The following is a 26,486-nucleotide window of genomic DNA, read 5'->3' on the forward strand; positions in this document are numbered from 1 at the left end:
TAGAAAAAATGAAGTTCTTACAGTTGCTCAAGCTCCAACAAGTAGAAGAATACTGCCTTAGGCAACTTTAAAAAGAAAAGGAGGGATTGATGGTGATATGTAATTCGTTGAGTGAGCAAACACCGCCCAACTGTTTTTTATAGATGCATGTGTATATGTGAGCATGCATGCATATGTAAGTGTGTGCATATGTTTGCATGTGTGCGAGTGTGCATGTGTGTGATCTGATTCTGCCACAATGTCTAGGCAACAGTGTACTTCCTCCTAAGAATAAGAAGTCATAAGATTCAGGAGTTTATTTGAGGAGATGTTTTTCAATGTGATAATAATTTCAGAAAATCTGATGGGCAAACCTCTAGCCCCACATCAAGGTCCTGGAGATGCAAGAGATGCACCTCTTGCCATTGACTTAAAATTGTAAATAAGTCCTTAAAATTTTTTTCAGGTCCCTGTATTTTTGCCGAAGCGCAAACTGGTCAGCTTTACGATAGTAGCATAATTTCATGTGCTACGGATGAAGAAATAGTGTCAGCTGAGTTAGTTATGGTCCTTGCTTCAGGGGGCAAACTTCCTGAATATATTTCCCTAATGGATCCCTAGAAAAGCACCATGATTGCCTTAGGTTTCCAAACAAAATGAAAAATATTCTTCCTAGCAGCCTTCAAAGTTTCATATCTGATAACAAGCTAAGTGTAGAAAACCAAGCAGCAACACCTCAGGGATGCTGGCTAAGTCCTTCAATAGGAAGATGAGACATGATGATGCTCAAAAAGTCAGAGAGACATTATCCCCTATAAGTGGAACATTTATTAATATTTTTAAGGTGCAAAAAAAAAGAGAGAGTGATGTAAAATGACAGGCATCTTCTTCTTCAGAGGTCTGCTTTGTAGCCCAGGAACTTGGTTGATTTGAACAGTATGTTCTACAAGGCTGAGGGCCTGGGCTCCGTCTCTAACACAAAGCAAGGACCCTGATCTTCAGTAACATGTGATACTCCAGTCAGTTTTTTGTAAGTCCACACTGTTGGCCATAGGAGGCTTTAATTATCACCCCTTCCAAGGAAACAGATCTCCACCACCTCCACCACCACATTGAAAACAATCCAAAAGCATATACTTTCCTGATGCTTTGTATAGAACGTCAGGCAATTCCTAACAGTTGGCCTGAAAGTGAATCCACACAAGAGGCATCTGATGGGCAGATGGCTCCAGGACTTTCTCAAGGGAGAGAGAGAGCAACAGGAATGCTCCATGTTTGAGGAACGAGAACATGTTCAAAACGGAGCAGGCAGCTGCCACTGACTCCCTCCTTACAAGACCGGACAGCCTTTTTTTTCCTATTTGAAAGTGGTCCCCCTGAACTGACACGGTTCTGCAGTTGAAGTGTTAGGTTTACCTTGCCATGTCCTCTGACACTTCCATAGAGGTTTATCTTACGCTGGGGATTGCTAATTCTTCCAAAACCTTGGTTTCTGGGACGTGTTGTTTATTCAGCAGGAACCTACAAAGTCTCTGTTTTTACTTGACTGAAAGAAATGAATCCTCAGCATCTTGCGTCATAAATATAATGCCCTGGGAGAGAATACAGCAGCAAACCAGACACACAAGGTTCCCAGGAGCCTCAGGACCCAGTAAAACGCCTGGCACACCGTTGGCACTTACATATTCATTGAACAAATACAGGAATAGCGACTGGGCTGAGGTTGTCAAGGTCACAGTAGTACTTCCTCTCAATGCCTTGGGTCTCTGCAACCACAGACTTCCATCTCATCTGTTAGCCACAGCTTTCATTTTCTTTGGCCAATGTTATACTTGAATTTGATTCATACACTAAAAATTATGGACCATTATAAATATCTTGGATTTCCTCTGTGGGTACCTTTTTCTGGCCAAATCTTCATAGTCAAGAGATGTCAAGCCACAGTGCACTATTCCCAACTTGCCTGCAAAGATTTACTAAAATAAAATCAAATTGTCTTATCCAAGTTACAAAAACAAAAACAGTTATGAAACGTTTTGCTGTACAAATGCAGAATGATATAACTGTAGTGTTAACGTGTTTCAGTTCCACAATTGTAGTATCACACTGAACTTTCACAAATTGTCATTTTTCTTCCATTCAAAATAGTTCAGTTACTAAGGAATTACCATTCCATTAATAATTACTGCAGTTGATCATAAAACATGAGCTAGCATTCTCATCAGTTTTTATGCACAATTATATCATTGCTTAAGAATCCCCATTTGCAAAGGAAAATTTAGAACAGCACAGTGGAAAACAGAGAAATCTCATTTTCTAAGGTAAATGTAGTCTAAGTAGTAGATAATTGAGGAGCTTATATATCATATCCTATTATTATCATTCTCAGTGGCTGAGTGCTAATCAGTTTAACTGCCTTTGAGCTATATATTTTTAAATGTGCCTAAAAGGTATAGTCTCACAGTAAATTTAAATGGCTTATTAAAGGCCTTTACATGGCAACAGCATCATGTCAGAGATGAATGGTATTTCTAATTTGCTAGCCGCTTGGGTCAAGTTTACTTTAAGCAGGAAGCATATTTATATAAGTCACCGTCACACAAATGGCGTCTTGGGAAAAGCTGTTTGTGAGCGTTTAACGTTTTTGAAGTATGCTTTTGTATATCTTCTAAATGGGCATTTTACAGGCATTGGGCCAAAGTGCCTTAAACCCCGGCTCCTTAACTCAGGCGTGACTGCTGATGCTGCCTGAGTGCGGGAAGATCCAGGGGACGTGCATTTTTAAGGGTGTGGCCGGGAGGGTCGGGTTTGAGCCCCCTTCATTTGAATAACGCTTTTAGGGACTTTGCTACTTAAAGTACGGGGGGGGGGGGGAGGCAGCAGCATCTACAGCACCTGGGAGCTTGTGAGAAATGGGAAAACTCTACGGCAGACCTACTGAACCAGAACCTGCAGTCAAACAAGATGCCCATGTGATTTGTAAGCACTGCCCCAGGACCCCAAAGCCTCCGCTTTCTGGTGGCCAAGCACAGGTCATGGCATCCCCTTCTCTTTCCTTCTCACTTCTAGAATCATCCTCTTTGGAGGATAATGTCCCCTCAGCCCATGTTTCCCTTTCTCATCACTCCCACACCCACTCCCCAGACCCAAATGAATTTCCCAATACCCAGAGTCCTGGCGTTTATCAAGAACCTAGTTCTCTTCTCCACCTGACATCATCGAGGGGTTTCCTGCTGCCGAATAACCTTGGGGAAGTCAAGGCGTTGTAAGAACTCGCAAGGTTTTGCCTTCATTCTGCTCTCCTGTGCCTGAGCTTCTCAGCCTTCATTCATTGCGCCTTGAGATCCCATCCTTCTAAGCTGTCCACTAGAATCCAGTCAGTCTCCCCTTGCCATTTGAATCCCTTCTGAGAGGGGATTTATTCATCCCTGTTTCCACTCATGGAAAGCTGCCTTCCTCTAACGGAGCCATAGCTTCTCTGCTAATAATCGTGGGGGATTGAAAGGTTGAAAGGGAATCATGCCAGATATTCAGGGGACTTGCGGGCAGGGTTTACTCTGTAGAGGGAATTGCATGCAGTTACAGCCCACTTGGCAGCCCTCTGCTCACACTTCATTTGGTTCCACCCATGCATTAGGAGGCTCAGCCTGCATCAGATGCCCAGAGGCAACTGGACTTCCAAACCAGACCCAGACTGGCCAGCCAGTTGGCCCCTAAAAGCCATTTGGTCCCTCGGTTCCAAACTGTGCCAGGGTGAAGGGCTTTACAAAAAAAGTGAACTGGGCGTTTAGAAGCACGTTACAAGTTTAGGCTCTGTGGGCCAGGGGTTAGCGCGGCCAACGATCAAGGGTACAATTTGGGGTCAACCGGGTGAGGACCCCTTCGGGCTCCTCTGGAGTGATCAGCACCCAGCACAGATTTCTTTAATCGGAGGAGACTGGCAGGGGGAGAAACAAGATTGCTTTCTGGCCGTAGTGAGTCCGAGGACCGCGTTTGCAGCTTCCGTTCTTCTTGAGACCAACGAACCAATTCTTTTCTGCATGCTTCTTGGATGCATAGGTGTTGTAATGGTTTTCCTCCAACCTTTCCAGGAACAAACATTCCTCATTGGGTGTCTGCTAAAAAAAATAAAACCGGGAAAGAGTAGAATGATTAGTGAGTGGTTTTAGATTGGGTTCCTCTGTTTACTGGCTGTGTGACCTTGGGCAAATTAGTGAGGCTCTCTGTGCTTCAGTTTCTTCTTCAGCGACATTGGGAAAATAACGGAACCTGTCTCTGAGGATAGAAATGACGACTTGGAACGGGACCCAGTACATAATGAGCCTTCAATGTACATCTGCTGTTATGTAAACTCCCCTCACATCTGCTCTGCTCAGGACCCTAGAGTCTCCCACTTGGGAAATCCTGAATGACTTTAAGTACCTTAAGGGTAGAGCTGGGTCTTTTGTCTCTGCAGAGGCCTGGCACCTAGGTTTGACCATGAAAAGCATCCAAAATGGGTAAAACCAGAATGTGATGCAGTGGGGCATTCTTAGGTTTGGTCTTGAAGAATAAATGAAAACCTACCAATTATACTTTACACCCTTGTGATTTTCACCAACAGTATCAGGGTTTTACTTTAGTGTTGTTATGAACATAAATGCTTGCATAAAATGTGTCCTAAGCATAAAACATGTCCTGGAACTTAAAGGATTTTTTTTTTCAGTGAGAATAGATTTTTTTTTTTTTGCTACTTATCAAAAGACTGGTACTTGTAAAAAGAAAATCACAACTTTACTTTAAAAAAAAGAAAGAAAAAATCACCCCAAAGCACACCCACCCAGATATAGGCATCTACTAACAGTTGATGAACATCCTTCTGTACCTCTTTATGTATGAGCACACAGAGAGACATAGATAGGGCCATATCGATAGAAACTTAGGGTATTATCAAAATGGCATACTATGTCTGCTGTTTTAAAAATGGGTGATAAGGGCTTCCCTGGTGGTGCAGTGGTTGAGAGTCCGCCTGCCGATGCAGGGGCCACGGGTTCGTGCCCCGGTCCGGGAAGATCCCACATGCCGCGGAGCGGCTGGGCCCGTGAGCCATGGCCGCTGGGCCTGTGCATCCAGAGCCTGTGCTCCACAACGGGAGAGGCCACAACAGTGAGAGGCCCGCGTACCGCAAAAAAAAAAAAAAAAAAAAAAAAAAAAAAAATCGGTGATAAACCTATGAAAACATATTTAATCTCACTAGCAAGAAGATGCAAATTCAAAAATGATTTAATATGTTGGCTATAATATCTGCAAAGAGCAAAAAGATTTACAAGTCTTAGTATGGGGGAGAGTGTGGGAAATAGTCACTGTCAGACACTGTTGGTGAGATAAGTTGGTGGAAACTTTGTGAGGGGACTTTGGCAATAAGTATCAAAATTTAAAATATGCATTACCCTTGACTCAGGGTTTTCACTTCTAGGAACTGACGCTTATGAGATAGTGGTATTTTCAAGGATGTTCTTTGAAGTATTGGCTATAATGGTGACATATTGGAAACAACGTAAATACCCATGGAAAGGTGATTGGTTAAGTGGATAGCGGTACATCCATACAGTGGGATCCAATGCAAATGTAAATTTATTAAGTTGGAGAGATAGTTAAAACATATTAAATAGTGCAATTACATTGAAAATATCTACCAACAGTTACTGTTTTACTAAAATTCATCTGTTAGAGTGGGAGGAATCCCAGTTCTTTGCCCTTTCTGTTTGTCAAGATTTTAGAATACATTCATTATATTTGGATATAAACAGGAGTATTAACATACATATGCTGTGTATGGACTTTGCTCCAATTCCAAGTCATGTGATCTCTATATTACCTCTTCACCCATATAGTGGTTGGTGAGTCCCTTTCTGGTGGTTTCCAGTCCTATTGTTTATTCTCTATTTGTGGCATGTTTGTCTGTTAGACTGTCAGTCCTACTGAGGGAAGAGATGGAATCTTCTCAGCCTTGTGTCTCCCCCAAGACAAAGAATTTTGCAGATAATAGGTGCACATCAGCTAGGTGATGAATGTAATCTGATTCTTGAGTTCATATAAAGTATTCAGAAAAGTTACCTTTGTTTAGTAAGGAACTACATAACAGGAAGTATTCTGCCCCTTTTTCATCTGTAGTCTAGTGCAGTGACAACTGGGTGAGACACTTCAGATCATTTTGGACCAAGATGGGACATAGATGTAATATTTAATTAGGTGACTCTGTTGCCTCTAGAGGAACTCATCCAGACATTATTGCTCGATGCACGTTGTCAAGGGTGGGAGGAGGTAGGCAGTTTTGGACCTGGGTGGGTTGCCCACTCTCCTGCAAGGGAGGACTCACCCCATGACACCGCTCAGTGGGCGTCAGGCCTGTGTTCTGTGACGAAGCTCGGGGCGGCCACGTCCCCCACCTGCTGTGTCTGTTACACTAGAGCAGTTGACACACAGAATGGCTGAGTCCCAGGCTGAGTCAGCAGGCCAAATTGGAGATGCTCTATCTGTGCCTCAACCAGGATTTGTCAGTGCTTACTGTGCACTTCGTGCAATGCCACGGGCCCGGGGATGAAGAGTTGATTCATGCCTATTGTTTTAATTAACTTCTTTTTTATGTTTAGCATGCTTTTTCCCAATTACATGGGTGACAGATACCAACTGTAAAAAATTTGGAAAATTCAGAAAGGCATTCATATATTATAAAATCAGCCATGTACCACTCCCAAAGATAAATATATTAATGTTTTAGAGCCTTTCAGACTTATTTTTTTTTTAATAAATATGTCCTTTCCACACACATGAATTTGTATCAGGATGGATGAATACCTAAAATGGGTTAAGAGCATGAGGCAGAGCCCTGAGATATTTTAGAACTTATCTTTATCAATGGGGGAATATAAAAATTCTTAGGCATAATATATTAATATCACCCTATGAATATGTCAGGTGAATCAGTGATGTCCAGGACTATGGTGGGAGAAGGGGGTGTCTGGAGCCTAGACGTATCTGGATTTAGGGGAGTCTTTATCAAATTTCTATACAAGTAAGAGAAGGTTATAATAAACATCAGAATTGATTTAAAGGAGGAAAAGCCATAAAATTGTAACACATAATGCAAGAAATAATGAGGGTAAGGGATTTGTAAACCGACTGCCCTATAGCTGCCATTGCTACACCAGTGGGCGGGTTCTGTGCGTTGTCTCTCTGACTCTTCTTAAGTATATAAGTACGCGGTAATTATCCATTACTGTCCTCGTTTCACACGAGGTTCAGAGTAGGTGAGTAACTTGCCAAAGTGGCAGAGGCATGGGATTCATTTATGAGTCTGAGATTGAATGATTGATTGGCCTGTTGATTTTATTGCTGATTGGAAGGCCTGCCTGAAAAAAAAAGTCTACTCCCTATGTACCAGTCACTGCCTAGCTCCAAACCCTTTCAAGTTGTCCAATCCATATTTCAGCAAACAGCCTGCAGGAACTACCTGTTCCTCTGATGGTCTCATCTCCTGAGCCCTAGTGGGCAGCATGAAAAAAAATGAACTTGTGTTCACATCCCAAACTCTGGCTGAGATTACAGCTTCAAGAGAGAGTTTCCTTTGCCCATTGCCACTTGGCGATTTGATGTAAGTTAAAGGGAGCCCCAAACTAAAATCCCACCTACTGGGTGCCTTTTGGTAGACATCTTTCATAAAAGGGAAGAAGGGGGTTTGGTGAAGCCTTAATGTTCAATTGTTAGGCTACAGAGAAAGGATCATTGAACTCCAGAAATATTTTCAAAACCTGCAGCCATTGGCTTCAGCTCTCTTTCCGTTCAAATCGTTTACCAGAGATACCACTGGGGACAAAATCAGATTGACCCTATTCTCTTCTTTTCTCACAAAGATCAGTATGTACCGAGTCAAACATATATAAAGCATTAACTAGGAGAGAGATGGAGCAGGAGATGCAGCAGGATTTTAGCTACTGAATAAACTCTTGAACTTTGCTTCTCCAGGGCAAGGATGTGGCTTACTCACCTTTGCACCCTCTCAGTACCCAACTGTACTTGGACAACAGGAGGCGTTTGCTCAATGTTTGTTGAATTAAGTTATTAAACTTTTTTTTTCTTTTTTTTTTTTTTGCGGTACGCGGGCCTCTCACTGTTGTGGCCTCTCCCGTTGCGGAGCACAGGCTCTGGATGCGCAGGCCCGGCGGCCATGGCTCACGGGCCCAGCCGCTCCGCAGCATGTGGGATCCTCCCGGACCGGGGCACGAACCCGTGTCCCCTGCATCGGCAGGCGGACTCCCAACCACTGCGCCACCAGGGAAGCCCAAGTTACTAAACTTTTTATCCTTTTAGGTGACGCTTCCAGAATAAAAGGGCTATTTTCAAAGTTTTATGCATGAAATATCAACTGCTAGAGTCTGGGCTCTGCAATTTTTGTAAAAAGCCTTAAGAGACACACCTATATAGCCCATGGTAGATGCTCAAGAAACATTTTTGGAATGAAATAATGAAGTGGGATTGGGTATTCTGGAGCGAGTGACTGGATGAGTTACTAAAATTTCAATCAATGTTTTTTCTCTTTGTCTATGTGATAATACGTTGGAGTATTTTGAGAGAATCCCGCAAGAAACTCTTTTATGTTTGTGCCTAAAATAAGGCAGGGTGGAGGGTGGGAGTCCTGCTGGAAAAAATAACAAACAGAGACTAATTGACGCTTTATAGTGTGCATCACTCCATGTAACAAGATTTCTGGAAACCTCAAACCTTGGCCGAGTCTGGAAGCATGTCAGCCTCATACTTACTGAGCCGTACAAAAGCCCGTCGGTGTCCATGGCCAAGTACTGGCCAGTCTCCGTACTCTTTATATACACCTCCCCCACGCTTTCCGCACTGAGCTGCAGCTGAACTGAAATAAAAATAACACGAGCAAAAGTAAATAAACACTAAGCTTTTGCCGATAGGGCCTGGCGGCCAAGACAGTTAGCCACGGAAAATCCTGCTCATTCATCTCACAGAGCCCTCAAGGATGAGCCTCAAATTAATCAAAACATAGAAATACAGTTCCTTTTTCTTTGCCCTCCAAAGAAAGCTGTCCATTGGGAATCATGTTCTCGAGGGAAGGAGAGATGATGGCGGGCTCGCCCACCCATCTGCCTTGTTCGTTACAACGTGACCCCACGTGCACTTTACGGGGCACTGTCACAGGAGGAAACAGCATTCACTTCCCTGGCTCCATCATCCCAGTGATCTTGGGGGGATCATAGAGTCGGCAACCGGCCAGCCTGAGGGTGTTCAGTTTCCGTTATCAACCTGCTTTGGCAGGGGTACCTTTTTATGGCCCGGGCCTTCCTGGTGGGGGAGCTTCTCGTGGACAGATGGTTATTTTTCAAAATCTGATAGTGTTATTTTCCCAGATAGAAGAGGTTCCCAGGAAGTTAGATTGCTTGGCACATAAGAAACTCAGGTAACTCACCCACAATGAAGTTCAGTCAACCCCCAACCTCTGTGGCAACCCCACTGGGATACAGGCAGAGGGGAAACCCTGGCATTTGAAAGGGAGAATGAAGCAGCCACCTGGGATGGGAATGGTGCTTCTTACCTGGGGATGATTTTGTTCTAGAGGGGACAGTTAGCCATGTCTGGAGACATTTTTGGTTTTCCCAGCTGGGGTGGGATGGTGCTACTGGCATCTAGTGAGTAGAAGCCAGGGATGGTGCTAAATAAATATCCTACAGCGCCCAGGCAAGCCCTTCTCATCAAGGAATTATTCAGCTCAAAAAGTCAATAGTGCCGAGGTTGAGAGACCTTGAAGTTGAGGGCGAGGACTGAGATACCCTGAGTTGCCTTCTTTCCATTTATACTGACTGATACTCCCATGGTGCCTTGCTCACTGCTGGATACCTCACTGGAGTCCCACTTGATAATTATTCATTTGTTCATCCTCCCCAGAGTGACTCTGGAGAGAGGTGATTTGATGGTTCCCATTTGGGAATTGAAATGAATTCTGGATTCTTCTGGAAAATTTCTTTGGTCATAGCCATTGTTATGATAAGGAGTGAAATCTAGACGGGGGACCAGTGAGCACCCAGCAGTTCTCTTGGAGTCAGCTGACCCCTCTAAGGGTTGACTTTGTCAAAGTTTGAGGCGCAAGGGGTGCTAGAAGGAATACAGGGTTTCGGTTGGCACCTCTAGACCCCTTGTTTTCACTTAATTTCTTAGAAATATATTCCCATGTTTCAGACTTGGAAACATAGAAGAGGAGATGGTGAATGTCTTCTCTCAGTCCTTCCAGCCTCCCACTCCCAACTGATGGGGCTACAGGACAGACAGGATCCTTGCCCTTCCTCTGGGGCACGTTCTCCTGGGGAGACAGAGACAAACAAGTAAACTCCTCTGAGACATTTTTTTTTTTTTTTTGCGGTACGCGGGCCTCTCACTGCTGTGGCCTCTCCCGTTGCGGAGCACAGGTTCCGGACGCACAGGCTCAGCGGCCATGGCTCACGGGCCCAGCCGCTCCGCGGCATGTGGGATCCTCCCGGACCGGGGCACGAACCCGTGTCCCCTGCATCGGCAGGTGGACTCTCAACCACTGCGCCACCAGGGAAGCCCCCTGAGACATATTTGGAATATATCCTTCTAGAGAGATGTTATCCCTCCTGCCTTTTTTTTTTTTTTTTTTTTCCTCCTAAGCAAATGGTGAAATACCATACAGTTCTACACCTTGTGTTTTTCGCTTAACAACTGACTGGAAATCTTTCCACTTCAGTAGTTACCTTCTTTTTGCCAGTTGAATTGTGTTCCATTATGTGGCTGTACCATAATCATTTCACCACTTCCTTATTAATATGTCTGTATTTTCTCATTTCCCTCTTTTTTCCTTATCTTATGATTCATCCTAAGGGTGATACATAGTTACATCACCCTTATTGAAGATGCAGTTCTCTTGTCCTTGGAAGTCTTAGCCACAGAAACTCAGGGCCTCCTCTGGCAAGTGGTGTTTATTTAATTCACAGGAAGGAAAGCGGAAGCCACGATCTCCTTTCCCACCGGTCTTCCTAACTCCGCTTAGCTCTGAGAGGTAGGCATGAGAGCACAGACCAGAGGCCTCCCCTCTCCAGCCTCGGGTCACACCACTTGCTCCCTGAGTCATTGCCTCACCCCGAGCTCCCTCCTGCCTAAGGCTCTTGGCACACGCTCTGCCCTCTGTCTGGTATCTCCTCTCCCCTAATATTCACAAAGATGGTCCTTTTCCTTCCGGCCTCAGCCTAAAACTCCCTCCTCAGAGAGGCCTTCCCCACCCAAGTGCCCCTCCACACTCTGCACAGCAAGTCCTTTCAGCCAGGACCCCTGCCACCCTAGTCCCTGCATCATTGTCTTTCTCGGTCCCTGTTTGTTTCCTTCATGGCATTTTGTAAAGTGTGCACTTATTTTTATCGTTTAGGGCTTTACTCATTAATTTCTACCTCCCCAGGGGACTGCACACTTGGGAGAAAGGGCAGGAATCTTAGCTATCCTGTTCCTCCTTCAGTCTCCAGTGCCTCCCATAGTGCCCTGTGCTCCGGGTACAGACAGTATGCATTTGCTGAATGAATGATGTTAGGCTGATCGTTGCAGAGATGATTCTGTTGGCCCATCATCGGTAAGCTGCGCGTTTTGAATTGTGTTTCCAATGACGCTTTGTGGAGTGAGGTAGGATGGGGCCAAGTTGAGAGTTTGTAAGTGTCAAGGCTGGGCTCTGCCACTGACCAGCAGAGTGACCTTGGCTAGGCTGTTTAACCTTCAGGCTACAGTCTCCTTGTTAGTAAAATGGGAGTGGTTTGGATTCAGTCTCCAGAGTTTTTTCAGCTCTAACAGTCTAGGACTCATGTAAATACATTTAATAACAATGCTGTATACAATAGAGTATTATTTGGCTGTAAAAAGGAACAAAGTACGGATGCACGCTGCAACATGGCTGAACCTTGAAAACATGCTAAGTGAAGAAGCCACTCACAAAGGACCACATATTGTATGATTCCATTTAAAAGAAATGGCCAGCGTAGGCAAACCCATAGAGACAGGAAGTAGGTTAGTGGTAGCCAGGGGCTGAGGAGGGCCTTGGAGAGAGAAGGGGAAACTGTGGTTAAGAGGTATAGGGTTTCTTTTTGGGTTAAGAGGTATAGGGTTTCTTTCTGGGGTGATGAAAGTTGATTATAGAGATGATTGCACAAATCTCTGAATGTAAAAAAAACCACTGAATTGCATACTTTAAATGGGTGAATTGTAAGGTATGTGAATTTATCTCAATACATTTTTTTTAATGCTCTGTATTTTCATTGGACTTCACGGTTTTCAGAGAACTTTCAAATGTATTTTGTATCAATTTCCCATCATAATCCTGTATCTTTAAGAGAGATCAAAGGAAGCGAATAATCGTTTACTGATTACCTACAATGTGCCCGGCATCATGCCGGTTTCTATCTTGATATAAAGAGTAAACAAAAGAGTTTGGACTCCAGAAGCAGACTGCATGAATTCAGATTTTGCTTGGCTGTGTACTAGCTGTGTGATGATTGGGCATGGTATTTACCTCTATCTCCTTATCTATAATGATGGTATCTGCTTCATGGAATTGTGGGGTTTAATGATCTGATGCCTCGAAGTGTCCAGTACGATGACTGCCATTTTTACTGTGTTTAGGTGCCCTCATCACTCTTCACAGCAGCCCTGGAGGAAGGTGGCACTGGCTCTGTCCCCCAGGTAAGGAAACTGAAGTTTGGTAAGCACATGTTTCACCAAACATTATACTTATAATCAGGGGCACAACCATGACCAGAACCCAGGCTCACCTATTTCAGGTATCCTACTTTTTCCTGTCTTTCGTACAATACCTTGAGCTCCAGTTATCAGGGAGATTGGTCCAAATCAAGCCATATTCACTTCCCTCCTTGGTCCCCTTGTGTTCAAGGTCAGACATGTACCAGATGGCAGATGACCATCCAGGATCCCATGTCATAGCCGTAGAATTGAGTGATGTTAGTTGCCTGGGACTTTTTCTCCACCTACCATCCATATAAGTAGGTATTTAGTCAGACACATTATAGGTGCAACAAGAGTCTTAAAGGGCAAGTCCTTTTGGGTAATCCAGGAAAATCTTCTTAAACGGACGTTATTTTGTAGAGCAGTTTTGGGTTCACAGCAAAAATAAGGGGCAGGTGTAGAAATTTACCATACGCCTTCTCCCCTGCATTATCATCGTCCCCCACCAGAGTGATACAGTTGTTATAACTGATGAACCTACACTGACACATCATTATCACCAAGGAAGAGGTTTTTTTAAAGCTTTTCATTCTCTAGTCCATTTCTGTCCTATGCCTTAAATAGTGCCCGTTTGTCTCTCTGTGGGGCTAAGTAGGGTTGACTTTGCTGTCTGAGGAGTCCCGTCTTGGCTGTGTAAACGCCCCGTGGAGGTAAACATGAAGCAGAGCTGCCTGGCACAGGACTCAGTCCTCAGCCCTGAGCCCCAACACCAGGGCTGTGGTACTGTTGAGAGTCCGTCTCAAGAGTTTCCTCTGTAAATATTATTTCTCCAGGATGTCCAAGTTTCATAGCTCATTTTCACTGGATTTCTTTCTGGCTGAGTTTCTTAAGCATATATCCTTCTGCAAGCAGAGCTGGCAGGAAGGAGTAACACCCAGCGCGTTGCTCGTGTAACTGACTAGGTGTCCAACTCCCTAGTGTGACTTCATTCCAGTTTTCCAAACCTACATCCTCCCGCGGCTGCTGCTCGGGGGTGGGAAGGAGAGCGAGTGAGAGAGGGGGGCTCAGAAAGAGAGGGAGGGCCTGGCCAACAGCCTGGGTGGAAGCAGCAGCTCCTCCCTCCTGGAGCAAGCAGGGGGCTCAGGGAAAGCCACCCAGTCACCACGTTTTCATGCACCGGCCATCGTGTGCTGGGCGCTGTGCTCAGTGCTGGCAAGGTCCCTGCCTTCAGGGGCTGACACCCAGTTAGGGGTACAGACGACCCAGAGTGATCAAGCAGCACCGTAGCAAACACCCCACTTGTTTTTGAGCTAAAAGCAAACAAAAGTGCAACTACAACAAAAACTCTCTTTTTTCTCTCTCTCTCTAATTGTTTTCCCTTTCAAAGAAAAGCAGAAAATAATGTGCAGTGAAAGAAAGCAAATTGCAAAAGACTATTTATGGTAAATCCTTGATGAAATTTTTGTAAAAAACATAAAACAATGCGCGTAGCTCATGAATAGATAGGGAGTAAAAGATAAAAATGTGCGCTCGATTCAGACCAAATGCATAGCAGTGGCTGCTCTGGGGAGGATGAGAAGGATTGAGGCTGGGGAGGGGAGTGGAAGGAACTTGCCCTTCATCCTAACTCTTCATTTCTTTGAAGACACAGTTCTGAGGTAAGAACAGCCAGGTGACAACAGTGGTTCACTTTGGGTGATGGGGCTGCTGATACTTTTGGGAGGTGGGGGGTGGGTAGTTGATGTGTAAAGCCTGGTTCTTGGTTGGTGGGCAGACACTCAGTTTCTTGCTGCTGCTGACCCCTGCAGTGCTCTATGACCCAGTGCAGGCTTGACCTCAGGTACCACGTAGACCTGAACGTAGGTATCTGCAAAAGGTGCGTCTTCTTAAGGGCAGACAGGGAACCAGGAAAGCTGGTGAAGGGCCACTAAAGCCACACCTGCTCTGTTCATTTTCTTCTTCCAGCACCTTCCACCAGGTTAGCACCCAGCGCACAGAGCGGGAGCATCTCTTCCCTCCCATACGGGGAATTTAGGACTTGCTCTCTATGAGCGGGAAGGTCAGTGGCTCTGTAGCATCCCAAGGATGAAGGAGCGAGTACTTTTTGAAAAACGAGACAAATCATTTAGCTCTATGGGAACTCAGTGTTCCCTAGTTCTGAAATGCGGACAGCGACTTTTGACTTAGCAGAAGAAATGGAAAGCAGTTTTGTTTTTTTTTTTTTTTCCGGTACACGGGCCACTCAATGTTGTGGCCTCTCCCGTTGTGGAGCACAGGCTCCGGACGCGCAGGTTCAGCGGCCGTGGCTCACGGGCCCAGCCGCTCCGCAGCATGTGGGATCTTCCTGGACCGGGGCACGAACCCGCGTCCCCTGCATCGGCAGGCGGACTCTCAACCACTGCGCCACCAGGGAAGCCCGGAAAGCAGTTTTTATAAAGGTACTCTAGTGATAGATACAAGTTTCTTAGAGAAATTCAAATTTATAAAGCACTGCAGGAAGGCTGGAGGCGTTTGCCTGGTGGATTCGTAACCACAGTGTCCCCAGTGGAATGCAATCCTGCTCCTTTTCTAGGCATGCATTAGGGTGTGCTGGTTTGGAAATAGCTGATGTAGCAAAAGTAAATGTCAAATAACTGAAATGTACCAAATCGCCTTTGCAGACCCTGCTCCTGCTTCATCCTTTGGACCCTCATCCTTTGGATGCCTTCATGCGTCTTTACTTAGGGGAACCTACGTAAGGAGGAATCCAGGGCTTTGAGTGGATGTGCTGGTCCCCGACTAGGTGTTCTTCCTTTTTTTCCTGAGGAAATATAAGCCGGTATCTCCGGCTTTCTCTTCTGCTCCTCAGACCCTTCCATTAGCTATCAATAGTAGTTGATTCACAGTAAGACACATTATCGCTTACTTTCCAAGGATAGAAAGAAAGAACAGGAGTTAGGAGCCTGCCAGTGGCAAGAGACATGAGCCTTGGGCACCATCCTAGTATCTTCCTGTCCTGCCCTAGGAATTTTTAAAGATAAGATTACAGCCGGTGCATTCAGCAGGATGAACGTCTGCAGGTGGGGGTTCTGCTTCTGCAGCACGTTCCTCCGTGGCCTTTAAAAGAGGCCTGCGTTCCACCTCTGCTCTCCAGAGAGAGGCCAAGAGAGATTACGTGCCTGGTTTATTCTGGGTTGGAGACTTCCCGTCCTTTGCCGTGTTTACCCAACATGAGGTCACCCTCATTCAGAACTCCGTGAGGTTGTTTTATGTCAGTGGCATTTATAATTAAAATGTAGCCACAAGCTGGGCGCCGTAAAACATTAGAGAAAGACGGAGAAGAAATAAAATGGAGTTTGTGGAAGAAAAAAGTTCCAGTGGTTTAGAATAGGCACGCGCGCGCACACACACACACACACACACACACACACACACACACGAAAAAAACTTTTCTTAGAATGTGTGAAGGTGTCTGCTTCCCCTTTAGGATCTGAAAAAGGTGCCTGGGAAATTTTGATATAGTCCATGGACTGTGTGATAGTTAAAAAAAAAGTTTATCTGGAAAAACCCCTTCTGTATAAGCAGATAAGGGAGCGGTGGGGAGGAGAGGGAGGGAGGCCTTCGGCATGGCATCCCGCTGGGGAGAGCGTGCCTGCCTGCCTGGACACTAGCCCCTCTTTCTGATGCCTGACAGCCTGGCCCGGCTCTGCCCACCATGGTCCTCTGAAAAGCTGTTTTCACTTTTGGCCCAGGCTTATGGGGAACACAGTGCCTTCACCATTAGGTGCCGAGTGGTAGCAGAACCGGAGTCCGGACTGCCCCCAGAACTAGGGGCAGGAGGGATTCACTGCAGGGAAGGAGCCTGCCCTTTCTAAAGGGCTGCAGAGCAGGGTTCTTGGGACCAGTGAACTCCTCTACTGCCTTTAGGATGTGGTTTGATTTATAAATATTTGATTGGCACACACTTTGCTCAGGAACATTTCCATTTGTGTGGTGAGTGGTGCCGGTAATCCCGCTCTCCGTGCAACCTCCTACGTGCCTGGCGAGGCGAGGGGGTGCGTGCCGCAGGAGGGGCTGCAGGTTTGGGATGCTCGTGAGCATTTTCCTATCCTTCAGTTGCTGTTCCAGTGATGAATCCCGTCCAGGAATAAGTCACGGCCCCCTTAGGCAGAGAGGGAACTCTAGCAGGAAGAGCAGAATCAGGCATGGAGCTCCTCCTTGCTTTGCCCAAGACAGCTTGCCGGCGGGAGAGGTCAGGGCAGGGCTTGTGGGGCTGGCGCCTGGGCATGAGGTACCTACATGCCAGGCCTTCAGAGCTCCAAGCCTGGACAGTCTCGGAGACGCTGAGATGGAGGGAGCTGATGTAGCATCTGGCTTATCTCAACAGACTCCCAAGATCATATGGTTGGGTAAGGAAGGCCGAGCAAGCTTCAGGAGGAGGAGGAGGATGATAAATACCATGTTCCGAGCGCTTATCATGGGCCTGGCAGGGTGTTAAACACTTTCACAAACTACCACAGTTAGAATTGCTACTTTTCTATGAGGGTGGGTACTGTTGCCATCCTTGTTTTTAGAATGAGGAAACTGAGGCACGTGGAGGAAAAGTAGCTTCCCCAAGGTGACAGGAAACCAGTAAAGAGCAGTGATGGGCCCTGCACCTACGCCGACCTGACCCACACAGTGGACTCTGTGAATTCAGCAGGTTTATTTGATCAGTGTGCGGGATGCACGGCTGTGCTGTTGGTGTCGGGGGTGGTAGTGGGCTATGGAGAGGGTCCTGGAAGATGCAGCTGTGGGTCGGTGCCAGGTTTCCCAGTTGCTGGCTGGTGCCAGGCCCTGTGTTCACAGGGTTAATTCACAGGGCAGTTAGTTTTGAATGATAATTAATAACCTCACAGGATCGTGGCTAAGAGGAAATGAAAGAGTCTAGTGAAGTGCTTGGCATATATCAGGTGCTCGATAGATATTTATGGAATATATTGTTGAATTTGAATTTACCTGCCACCAACACAGTTCATTAACTCATCAAATTAATATTCTTGAGCATGATCCCAGCTGCCGGGCAATGTGCTAGACACACAAATTGCAGTGTTGAGCTGTAAGAGACAAAGTCCCCGTCCTCAGGGAGCCCAGCGAGGGAGAGAACCATTCAATAATCGCACAAGTAAATGTGAAGTGATAACCCCAAGGAGGGCTGCCTGGTCCACGAGGCGCTCCTCAAACGCCCTGTGTCTGAGATGGAGCAGGTCCTCTTTCCCTGCCCCTGTTCCTCCTCCAGGAGCCTCCCTCTCCTGGTGACACGACCATTTACTAGCCTCCCCAAGTCAAGCCCTAGGAGTCAGCATGAAGCTTCTCACACCCTGCCCCCCATGCCCCTTCTCACAGTCTGCAGCTCTCCTGTGTCATCCTGCCTGGCCTTCCTCGTATGGCGAAGTAACAAACTTCCACAGTCTGCATTGCTAATTTCCTACAGCAGTGATTTGAGCCATCGTAAAGGGATGAACCAAAAACATCTTCTCTGCAGGCCAGAAATTCCCACCAGTGGAGACCTTTGACTCAGGTCTACATTACAGCAGCCCATACACAGTCATCCGTCGTAGTTTATACCACTCCAAGCAAGGCCTTGTGTTAGGTTCTAGGAAACTGATTCTCTTGGAGGTAGGAAGAGGACACATTTTTGAAAACTTCCCTATCTTGCCCAGGGCAGATCAGCTGGCTGGGGACAAAGAAAAGCTGTGGGTAGGACCTTCAAGATGATGGAGGAGTAAGATGTGGAGATCACCTTCCTCCCCACAAATACATCAAAAATACAACTACATGTGGAACAACTCCTACAGAAGACCTACTGAACGCTGGCAGAAGACCTCAGACTCGTAAAAGAAGAAGTAAAACTGGGACTTCCCCTGGTGGTGCAGTGGTTAAGAATCCTCCTGTCAATGCGGGGGACACGGGTTCGATCCCTGGTCAGGGAAGGTCCCACATGCCATGGAGCAACTAAGCCCGTGTACCACAGCTACTGAGCCTGCACTCTAGATCCCGTGTGCCACAACTACTGAAGCCTACGCACCTAGAGCCCATGCTTCACAACAACAGAAGCCACCACAATGAGAAGCCCATGCACTGCAATGAAGAGTAGCCCCTGCTTGCTGCAACTAGAGAAAGCCCACAGGCAGCAATGAAGACCCAAGGTAGCCAAAAAAAAAAAAAAAAAGTAAAACTGTCACTATTTGCAGGTGACATGATACTATACATAGAGAATCCTAAACATGCTACCAGAAAACTACTAGAGCTAATCAATGAATTTGGTAGAGTAACAGGATACAAAATTAATGCACAGAAATCTGTTGCATTCCTATACACTAACGATGAAAAGTCTGAAAGAGAAATTAAGGAAACACTCCCATTTACCCTTGCAACAAAAAGAGTAAAATACCTAGGAATAGACCTACGTAAGGAGACCAAAGACCTGTATGCCGAAAACTATAAGACACTGATGAAAGAAATTAAAGATGATATAGACAGATGGAGAGATATACCATGTTCTTGAATTGGAAGAATCAACATTGTGAAAATGACTATACTACCCAAAGCAATCCACAGATGCACTGCATTCCCTATCAAACTACCAGTGGCATTTTTCACAGAACTAAAACAAAAAACTGCACAATTTGTATGGAAACACAAAAGATCCCGAATAGCCAAAGCAATCTTGGGAAAGAAAAACGGAGCTGAAGGAGTCAGGCTCCTGGACTTCAGACTATACTACAAAGCTACAGTAATCAAGACAGTATGGTACTGGCACAAAAACAGAAATATAGATCAGTGGAACAAGATAGAAAGCCCAGATATAAACCCATGCACATATGGTCACCTTATTTTTGATAAAGAAGGCAAAAGTATACAAATGGAGAAAAGACAGCCTCTTCAGTAAGTGGTACTGGGAAAACTGGACAGCTACATGTAAAAGAAGGAAATTAGAGTACTCCCTAGCACCATACACAAAAATAAACTCAAAATGGATTAAAGACCTAAATGTAAGGCCAGACACTATCAAACTCTTAGAGGAAAACATAGGCAGAACACTCTATGACATAAATCACAGCAAGATCCTTTTTGACCTGCCTCCTAGAGAAATGGAAATAACAAAAATAAATAAATGGGACATAATGAAACTTAAAAGCTTTTTCACAGCAAAGGAAACCATAAGCAAGATGAAAAAGACAACGCTCAGAATGGGAAAAAATATTTGCAAATGAAGCAACTGACAAAGGATTAATCTCCAAAATATACAAGCAGCTCATGCAGCTCAATATCAAAAAAACAAACAACCCAATCCAAAAATGGGCAAAAGGCCTAAATAGACATTTCTCCAAAGAAGATATACAGACTGCCAACAAACATATGAAAGGACGCTCAACATCACTAATCATTAAAGAAATGCAAATCAAAACTACAATGAGGTATCACCTCACACCGGTCAGAATGGCCATCATCAAAAAATCTACAAACAATAAATGCTGGAGAGGGTGTGGAGAAAAGGGAACCCTCTTGCATTGTTGGTGGGAATGTAAATTGATACAGCCACTATGGAGAACAGTATGGAGTTTCCTTAAAAAACTACAAATAGAACTACCATACGACCCAGCAATCCCACAACTGGGCATATACCCTAAGAAAACCAGAGTTCAAAAAGAGTCATGTACCACAATGTTCATTGCAGCTCTATTTACAATAGCCAGGACATGGAAGCAACCTAAGTGTCCATCATTGGATGAATGGATAAAGAAGATGTGGCACATATATACAATGGAATATTACTCAGCCATAAGAAGAAACGAAACTGAGTTATTTGTAGTGAGGTGAATGGACCTAGAGTCTGTCATACAGAGTGAAGTAAGTCAGGAAGAGAAAAACAAATACTGTATGCTAACACATATATATGGAATCTAAAAAAAAAAAAAAAAGGTTCTGAAGAACCTAGGGGCAGGACAGGAATAAAGATGCAGACATAGAGAACGGGCTTGAGGACACGGGGAGGGGGAAGCTGGGACAAAGTGAGAGAGTGGCATGGACATACATACACTACCAAATGTAAAATAGATAGCTAGTGGGGAGCAGCCGCATGGCACAGGGAGATCAGCTTGGTGCTTTGTGACCACCTAGAGGGGTGGGATAGGGAGGGTGGGAGGGAGACGCAAGAGGGAGGAGATATGGGGATGTACGTATATGTATAGCTGATTCACTTTGTTATAAAGCAGAAACTAACACATCATTGTAAAGCAGTTATACACCAATAAAGATGTTAAAAAAATTTAAAAAAAGGAAGACCTGTGAACGTAGGTTTTTTGTTTTTTTGTGTTTTTGCCTTGTAGAGCTGGAAGGAGTACAGTTCTACCTTGCGTGATTTATGTAGGTTTACCTAAATATTTGATTGGCTTTTAGAAATATTCTTCCTGAAGGAAGTCTTAGAGTGTGGCTCTCTACTTGTCACCATGGCCTCCAGTCATGCTCAAACTAATGATCAAAGAATAGAAACCATTCCATCGCCAGGCTGTGCCAGCCACTCAGGGATCATCCACTCCATGCCTGCCCAGGTTGATTCTGTTTCTGAAGAAACTTGAAATTCAGAAGGCTTGTGGCAGTACCGTCACTGGGCAGAAGAGGGCAACAGAACCCCATTTACAGGGCGCATCCATGGTGGGAAGGGAGTCCTCTCGGCTGCAGGATCTCCTATAAGAGTTTTCAGCTTTGTCAGGTACACAAGGCAGTGCTGCTCTTCCCGTTGCACAGGTGAGGAAACTGAGCCTCAGTATTTTCCCCCAAGAGGAGATAGCTGGGAACCCTGGAGACTTTTACATTGCTAGACAAGAGAGAACGATTGGAAGGGTCTTGGGGGTGGGGGATGGGAAGCTGCTTTGGCAGCACTTTATGCAAAATGGAGAGAATGGTAATTGTCTAGTGCTGCTTCAGTTAGAAAGTGGAAGCATAGGAATATGAACTCAAGGTTTCTGTCTCTAAATCTGGGGCCCCTGACTCTGCAGGGGCTATGTGGATGATCCAGCTCTCCTGGCACTGACAGGTACGGGGATGTATTTCTGCTCACTCACCCGACTTTGACTTCTGCCCTCCTTGTCCCTTGTTCTTAGTTCTACACTAAGTAAATAGGCCAACGCAACGACTCTGAATGTTGCCAGAGAGGCCTTGAATCAAAACCTGAATCTAGACCCTTGGCCTTCCTGGAGGGCAGTGTTATTGAAGAGAAGAGACTAGGCAAGGTCCTCAAGTGTTGTTCTGTATCTCCATGTGCTGCGTTGAATACATGGAAATCTTGGTGGTGGTGGTGGTGACAGTGGTGGCAAGAATAGCCACACGTGCTGAGTTGTGGCTCTGCGTCAGGGGACTGTGTCAAGAACTTTCACTGCGTTATCTCACGGAACCCTCCCAAGGAGCCTGTGAGGCAAGTAATATCATTCTTATTTTACACGTGAGAAAAGTGAGGCCAGAATGGTTAAGTAACTAGCCCAAGTTCACTTGGAAAGTAATTAATCCAGCATCACTTGTGTGCACACCTCCTCACACACACTCCTACGCTACCGTATGCTGCCCTCCAGGGCTCCTGACATCTGAGGTCGGGCAGCTGAATTCGCAGCGCTATGCAGAAGTTGTCCCAAAGTTCCGTACCCAGAGTGCAGTCTATAATGTTAACAGTGAAGTCATCTACCATTTGTACAGAAATTCCAGTACTTGGAATTGTAATTGTAGCTTCTTGTTACCCCAGAATTTAAGGTTTCCCAGAAGAGCCAGCTTAACGCCGTGGAACACATCACCAAGGTTGTTTTTTCTCCTGGGACTCTAAGGACCAGAGAGCATTCCCGTTGGTTCGGAAAGCTAAGACTTATTAGAAACGTTTAAAACCTTTGAGAAATTACAACTTGTTCCCTTTGTGTTGTATGAGGCAGATCACATGAATTGTGTAGCTTGTCTGACACAACACAACAGACTGCAGTCTGAGTCCATTTATTTGCAGTAAACATTGCTTCTGTAGGTGTTTGACCTACTCAGCAGTCTTTTTTTTTGCTTCACTCTGGTACCTGTTTTGCATCGGGTATAAGGCATTCAACAGGCCTATCTGAAGACAAGCCATCTAAACCAAGCTAAAAAATTCTAACCCTGCAGCGTCCAGCCCCAACCTCAGTCATCCTGCTTCTCATCTCAAGGGTCTGCTTGGTGGGCGGGAAGGACAGGACAGTGCCGCCTGGTTTGGTAAGCGCTGGCTTCCGTCCCCACCACCTGTGCATCTGAGGATGGAGAGTGAGCGCCACTGGGGTGACCGTTAGTGCTTAGTGCCTGCAACCTTTGGTGCATATCGTGTGAATAAGAAAGACTACCTGATATAGAAACCATCACATCAAAGCCAGTGTTCTGCATTTCATTTTAAAGCCATCCTGCAGCAACCTTAATTTCCACCTGTGCTATTCTGTGTCTCCTGATTTCATCCACACGCTCCTTCTCTTGGTGCGTGACACGTCTGACCCTACAGACCCTCCTATCAGGGACCAGATCTGACTTCTGGCTCCTCTCCAACATCTAATGCCTTGGTGGTGCTCAGGGAATCCCTGAGCACATCACAGTAGGACCCAGACACCTAACATCAAACATACACACCACCGCCGGAAGTACTAAAGCACAACGAAGAGATTTTGTTTCTTAGATAGTCGAGGAGATTCTTTTCTCCAAGGTCATACCTCCATTTATCAACACCATCTGGGAGCTGGGCTGGCAGGAAAGCCCGGAAGAGATAGTCGGCCTTTGGCTGGAATCGCTCTTGCCCTTTGGTTTCTATAAGGTCTGGAGAATGACTTCACTCCTCCCGGTTACCCCAAACACATCTGCACAATATGCAGATGTGAGAGCAAGCACAACTTATGATGTGTAAGACTACGATTATGAACTAGGATTTCACAAATCAAGCCCAGTAGGAAGATAACCTGGAGAGTCAGTTAACTTGAAATTGAGCCCATGTCTTTCGGGGGGGGGGGCGGTTTGCCAACCCTGCCCCTCGTGGCCCTTCCTGTCATGGAGCGAGCAGGGCCCTGGGGACCAGACCTCTCGCTAGTTACAGAAATCTGGAACAACTGAACATTGGTAGCCAGTCTGATCTCACAGCAGTTGTGTTAGGTCAACAGAGAGTCCTCTTAAACTCTTGAAATAGGACCTCTTTAGGCAGGCTGTAGCCTTCACAACTCCCCCGTTTCCACACGTAGACCCTTTACACCTTGTTCCCCCTGCCTCTGAGGGTGTCATGCCTGAATAGAGCCTTGGGGAAGAGGGTACAGCCCTTCTTTAGCTATCCTCCCTTCTTCCGTCCTTGACTAAGGAAGGCACCAGAAAGGTGAGATGGGTGCTTACTGTGCTGGTCACTCCTGTCCCTTGTCCCATCCACTGTGCCATCTGGAAGGATCCTCAGGAAGTGGCCCCCGTTGCTACAGTAGAGGAGTTTGGGCTTCTTGTAATTCCCTGGAGGCAGATCAAACTTCTCGGTCAGGGCTGTGAAGGTTGTGATTTCCCCTTCAGCCATGGCTGAGCAGCTCCTGGTTATGGCGCTTTCAAGGCTGTAAGAAATTAAACAACCCTGTAGAACGTTCTTCCAGCGAAGGTGCAGCGTGCACTTTCAAGAAGGGAAGGAGAGCCTCAGGGCACAGGCTCCTGGGCGGGTGGTAACCACAGACTGCCCAGGTGCTGTCCACAGTAAACAGGCCTGTGCTGTGGCCAGTGGTTAAGGAAGGATGGTCCCTGGTAGGGGAGGGATTTTCAGGCATGTCGCACTTCCCAATTGGACACAGCTCTGGACCAGGCTGTGTGTTTTTTAGAACATCAAATTTGATCATTTGGCGGAGAGGAAAAAAAATAATGTTTTGGTTCCTCCTTCTGATCCACACACATCCTCAAATTAAACGCCGAAGTTGCACTGAAATAACACTCAGGGTCTGGCTGAAACCCGCAAATGCCGAGAGGCCAGCACTGAGGTTGTGCCCTCCACCCTCCCACTGTTTTGGCCAGGTGCTGAGGCCCTTGTATGGAGATAGCCCCGGGAGCTTGGGCATGGGAGACCCATGGGGAAGGCGGGGGCGGGGTAGGTGGCGGTGAGGGGCATTTCCGAGGCAGCCAACAGTTAATTTGTAAAGGACAGTTCTGGGTTTACTGGTGGGAACAGAACCAGAGCTGGAGAAGAAGGCACGTGGAGGTGTTGTGTTTTGTTTTTTTTTTTTTGCGGTACGCAGACCTCTCACTGCTGTGGCCTCTCCCGTTGCGGAGCACAGGCTCCGGACGCGCAGGCTCAGCGGCCATGGCTCACGGGCCCAGCCGCTCCGCGGCATGTGGGATCCTCCCGCACCGGGGCACGAACCTGTGTCCCCTGCATCGGCAGGAGAACTCTCAACCACTGCGCCACCCGGGAAGCCCCCATCAGTGGGGTTTGTTAAATGGCAGTCACTGCCAAAGGACATTTTATGGGGTGGAGCATTTTGAAGGTTCTGCTAGCAATTGCCTGGGTCCACAGCTTCCTGTATATCGTCAGATCACACAGGGAAGACGGTAGTCTGTTCCTAGGACTAAGGCCATCTTCCTCCTAATTATTTTCTAATGAGACATACTTACTGTTGACACAGAAACCACCATACTGCCTATTATCATCCTCTAATGTTGTATATACCCACTATATACAAATTTATATTTTTAGTGTGAAAATGCATCCGTGACACCGCTGAGGACTAAAAAGCAAAGCCAATAAACGTTAGTATTTTAAAATATCTACTTACCCCACCATTTAGGAGAATGAATTGGTGCTGACTACAAGGACGGTACAAGAAAGAGGTGAAGAGGAGACTTGGAAACCAACATGAGAACTTCATCTTACAAGAGCGAGTAGGTGCTCATTGTACACGTTGATTATCAAGTGGCCTTATCATAATAATGATCATCATTAACATATTGTGGGCTGCAAGTTAACTCCTGTCCTCCTCACCATAATTCTTGGAGGCAGATGCTAATGTTATCCTCATGTTTTTATAAAGTGAAACCAAAGCTTACAGCTGCTCAGTGGCCTGTCCGAGGTCAACAGCTAGTAAGTGAGCCTCAAAAGGGGTCTGTTGAAAGAAAGCCCTAACTTGCCTTTAATAGCCATGACAAGGTGAAGTGACTTTACTGGGACCGCAGTAGTAGTATTAGAAGTGGGGATTTTACCCATTGCCTGGCACATACATCTGCCCCCACGACCTGATCATTCATTAAGTTACTCATCTGTGACCCAGGTATTGGCTGTCACCACCCACAGCCTCTGCTTTTGCCCCCGTGCATCTCTTCATTTCCCAGAGAACCCAAGTCACCAGGTGTTAGGAGCCCTGTGAATTTGACGGAAGGCCAGCCAGCCTCCTGCATTTCTCACACTCCCATCCACGCATCCCTGGAGCGGCCTCACGGAGCTGCTCGCATAGAAGGTGATTCCATCAGAAATCAAGGGAGCAATCTGGGTGATTTGTCCCGGTGACTTCGGAATTAGGGCTCATGTTGGAAGCCTCCATGTGTTTCTTCTGCTCTAGGCATTTTAATGTGTCTAGTACATCTCTCCCAGTCTACAGCCACAAGGGCTGTGGTTTGAAGTCCCTCCAAGGACCCCCAAAGAGAGTTTTGCATACACCATATAAACTATCTTTAAAGTCAGACCACTCCAAATATCCCCTTCACATATGGTGAAACTCTGTCCGGCCCCTTTCACATAGTCCAATAACATATGG

The 26,486-nt window shown here is 45.9% G+C and overlaps 1 protein-coding gene across 3 annotated transcripts in view; it reads right to left on the reverse strand.

Moving 5' to 3' along the window:
* Positions 1–790: 790 nt before the first annotated feature.
* FGF1 (fibroblast growth factor 1) overlaps positions 791–26,486 on the reverse strand; it is a 102,729-nt gene continuing 77,033 nt past the window's right edge. For 2 of the 3 annotated variants that reach the window (XM_030841065.2, XM_060296383.1), the window contains 3 exons: positions 24,103–24,305; positions 8,778–8,881; positions 791–4,097 (listed from right to left, as the gene is read on the reverse strand). In XM_030841065.2, the coding sequence (XP_030696925.1) occupies positions 3,903–4,097; positions 8,778–8,881; positions 24,103–24,271 (468 nt within the window). In that variant the 5' untranslated portion in view covers positions 24,272–24,305 and the 3' untranslated portion in view covers positions 791–3,902. The remainder of the gene's footprint in view (positions 4,098–8,777; positions 8,882–24,102; positions 24,306–26,486) is intronic. The other variant, XM_030841066.2, reaches the window with a different exon arrangement.

This window comes from Globicephala melas, chromosome 3 (genome assembly GCF_963455315.2).
Source record: "Globicephala melas chromosome 3, mGloMel1.2, whole genome shotgun sequence".
Taxonomy (NCBI): domain Eukaryota; kingdom Metazoa; phylum Chordata; class Mammalia; order Artiodactyla; family Delphinidae; genus Globicephala; species Globicephala melas.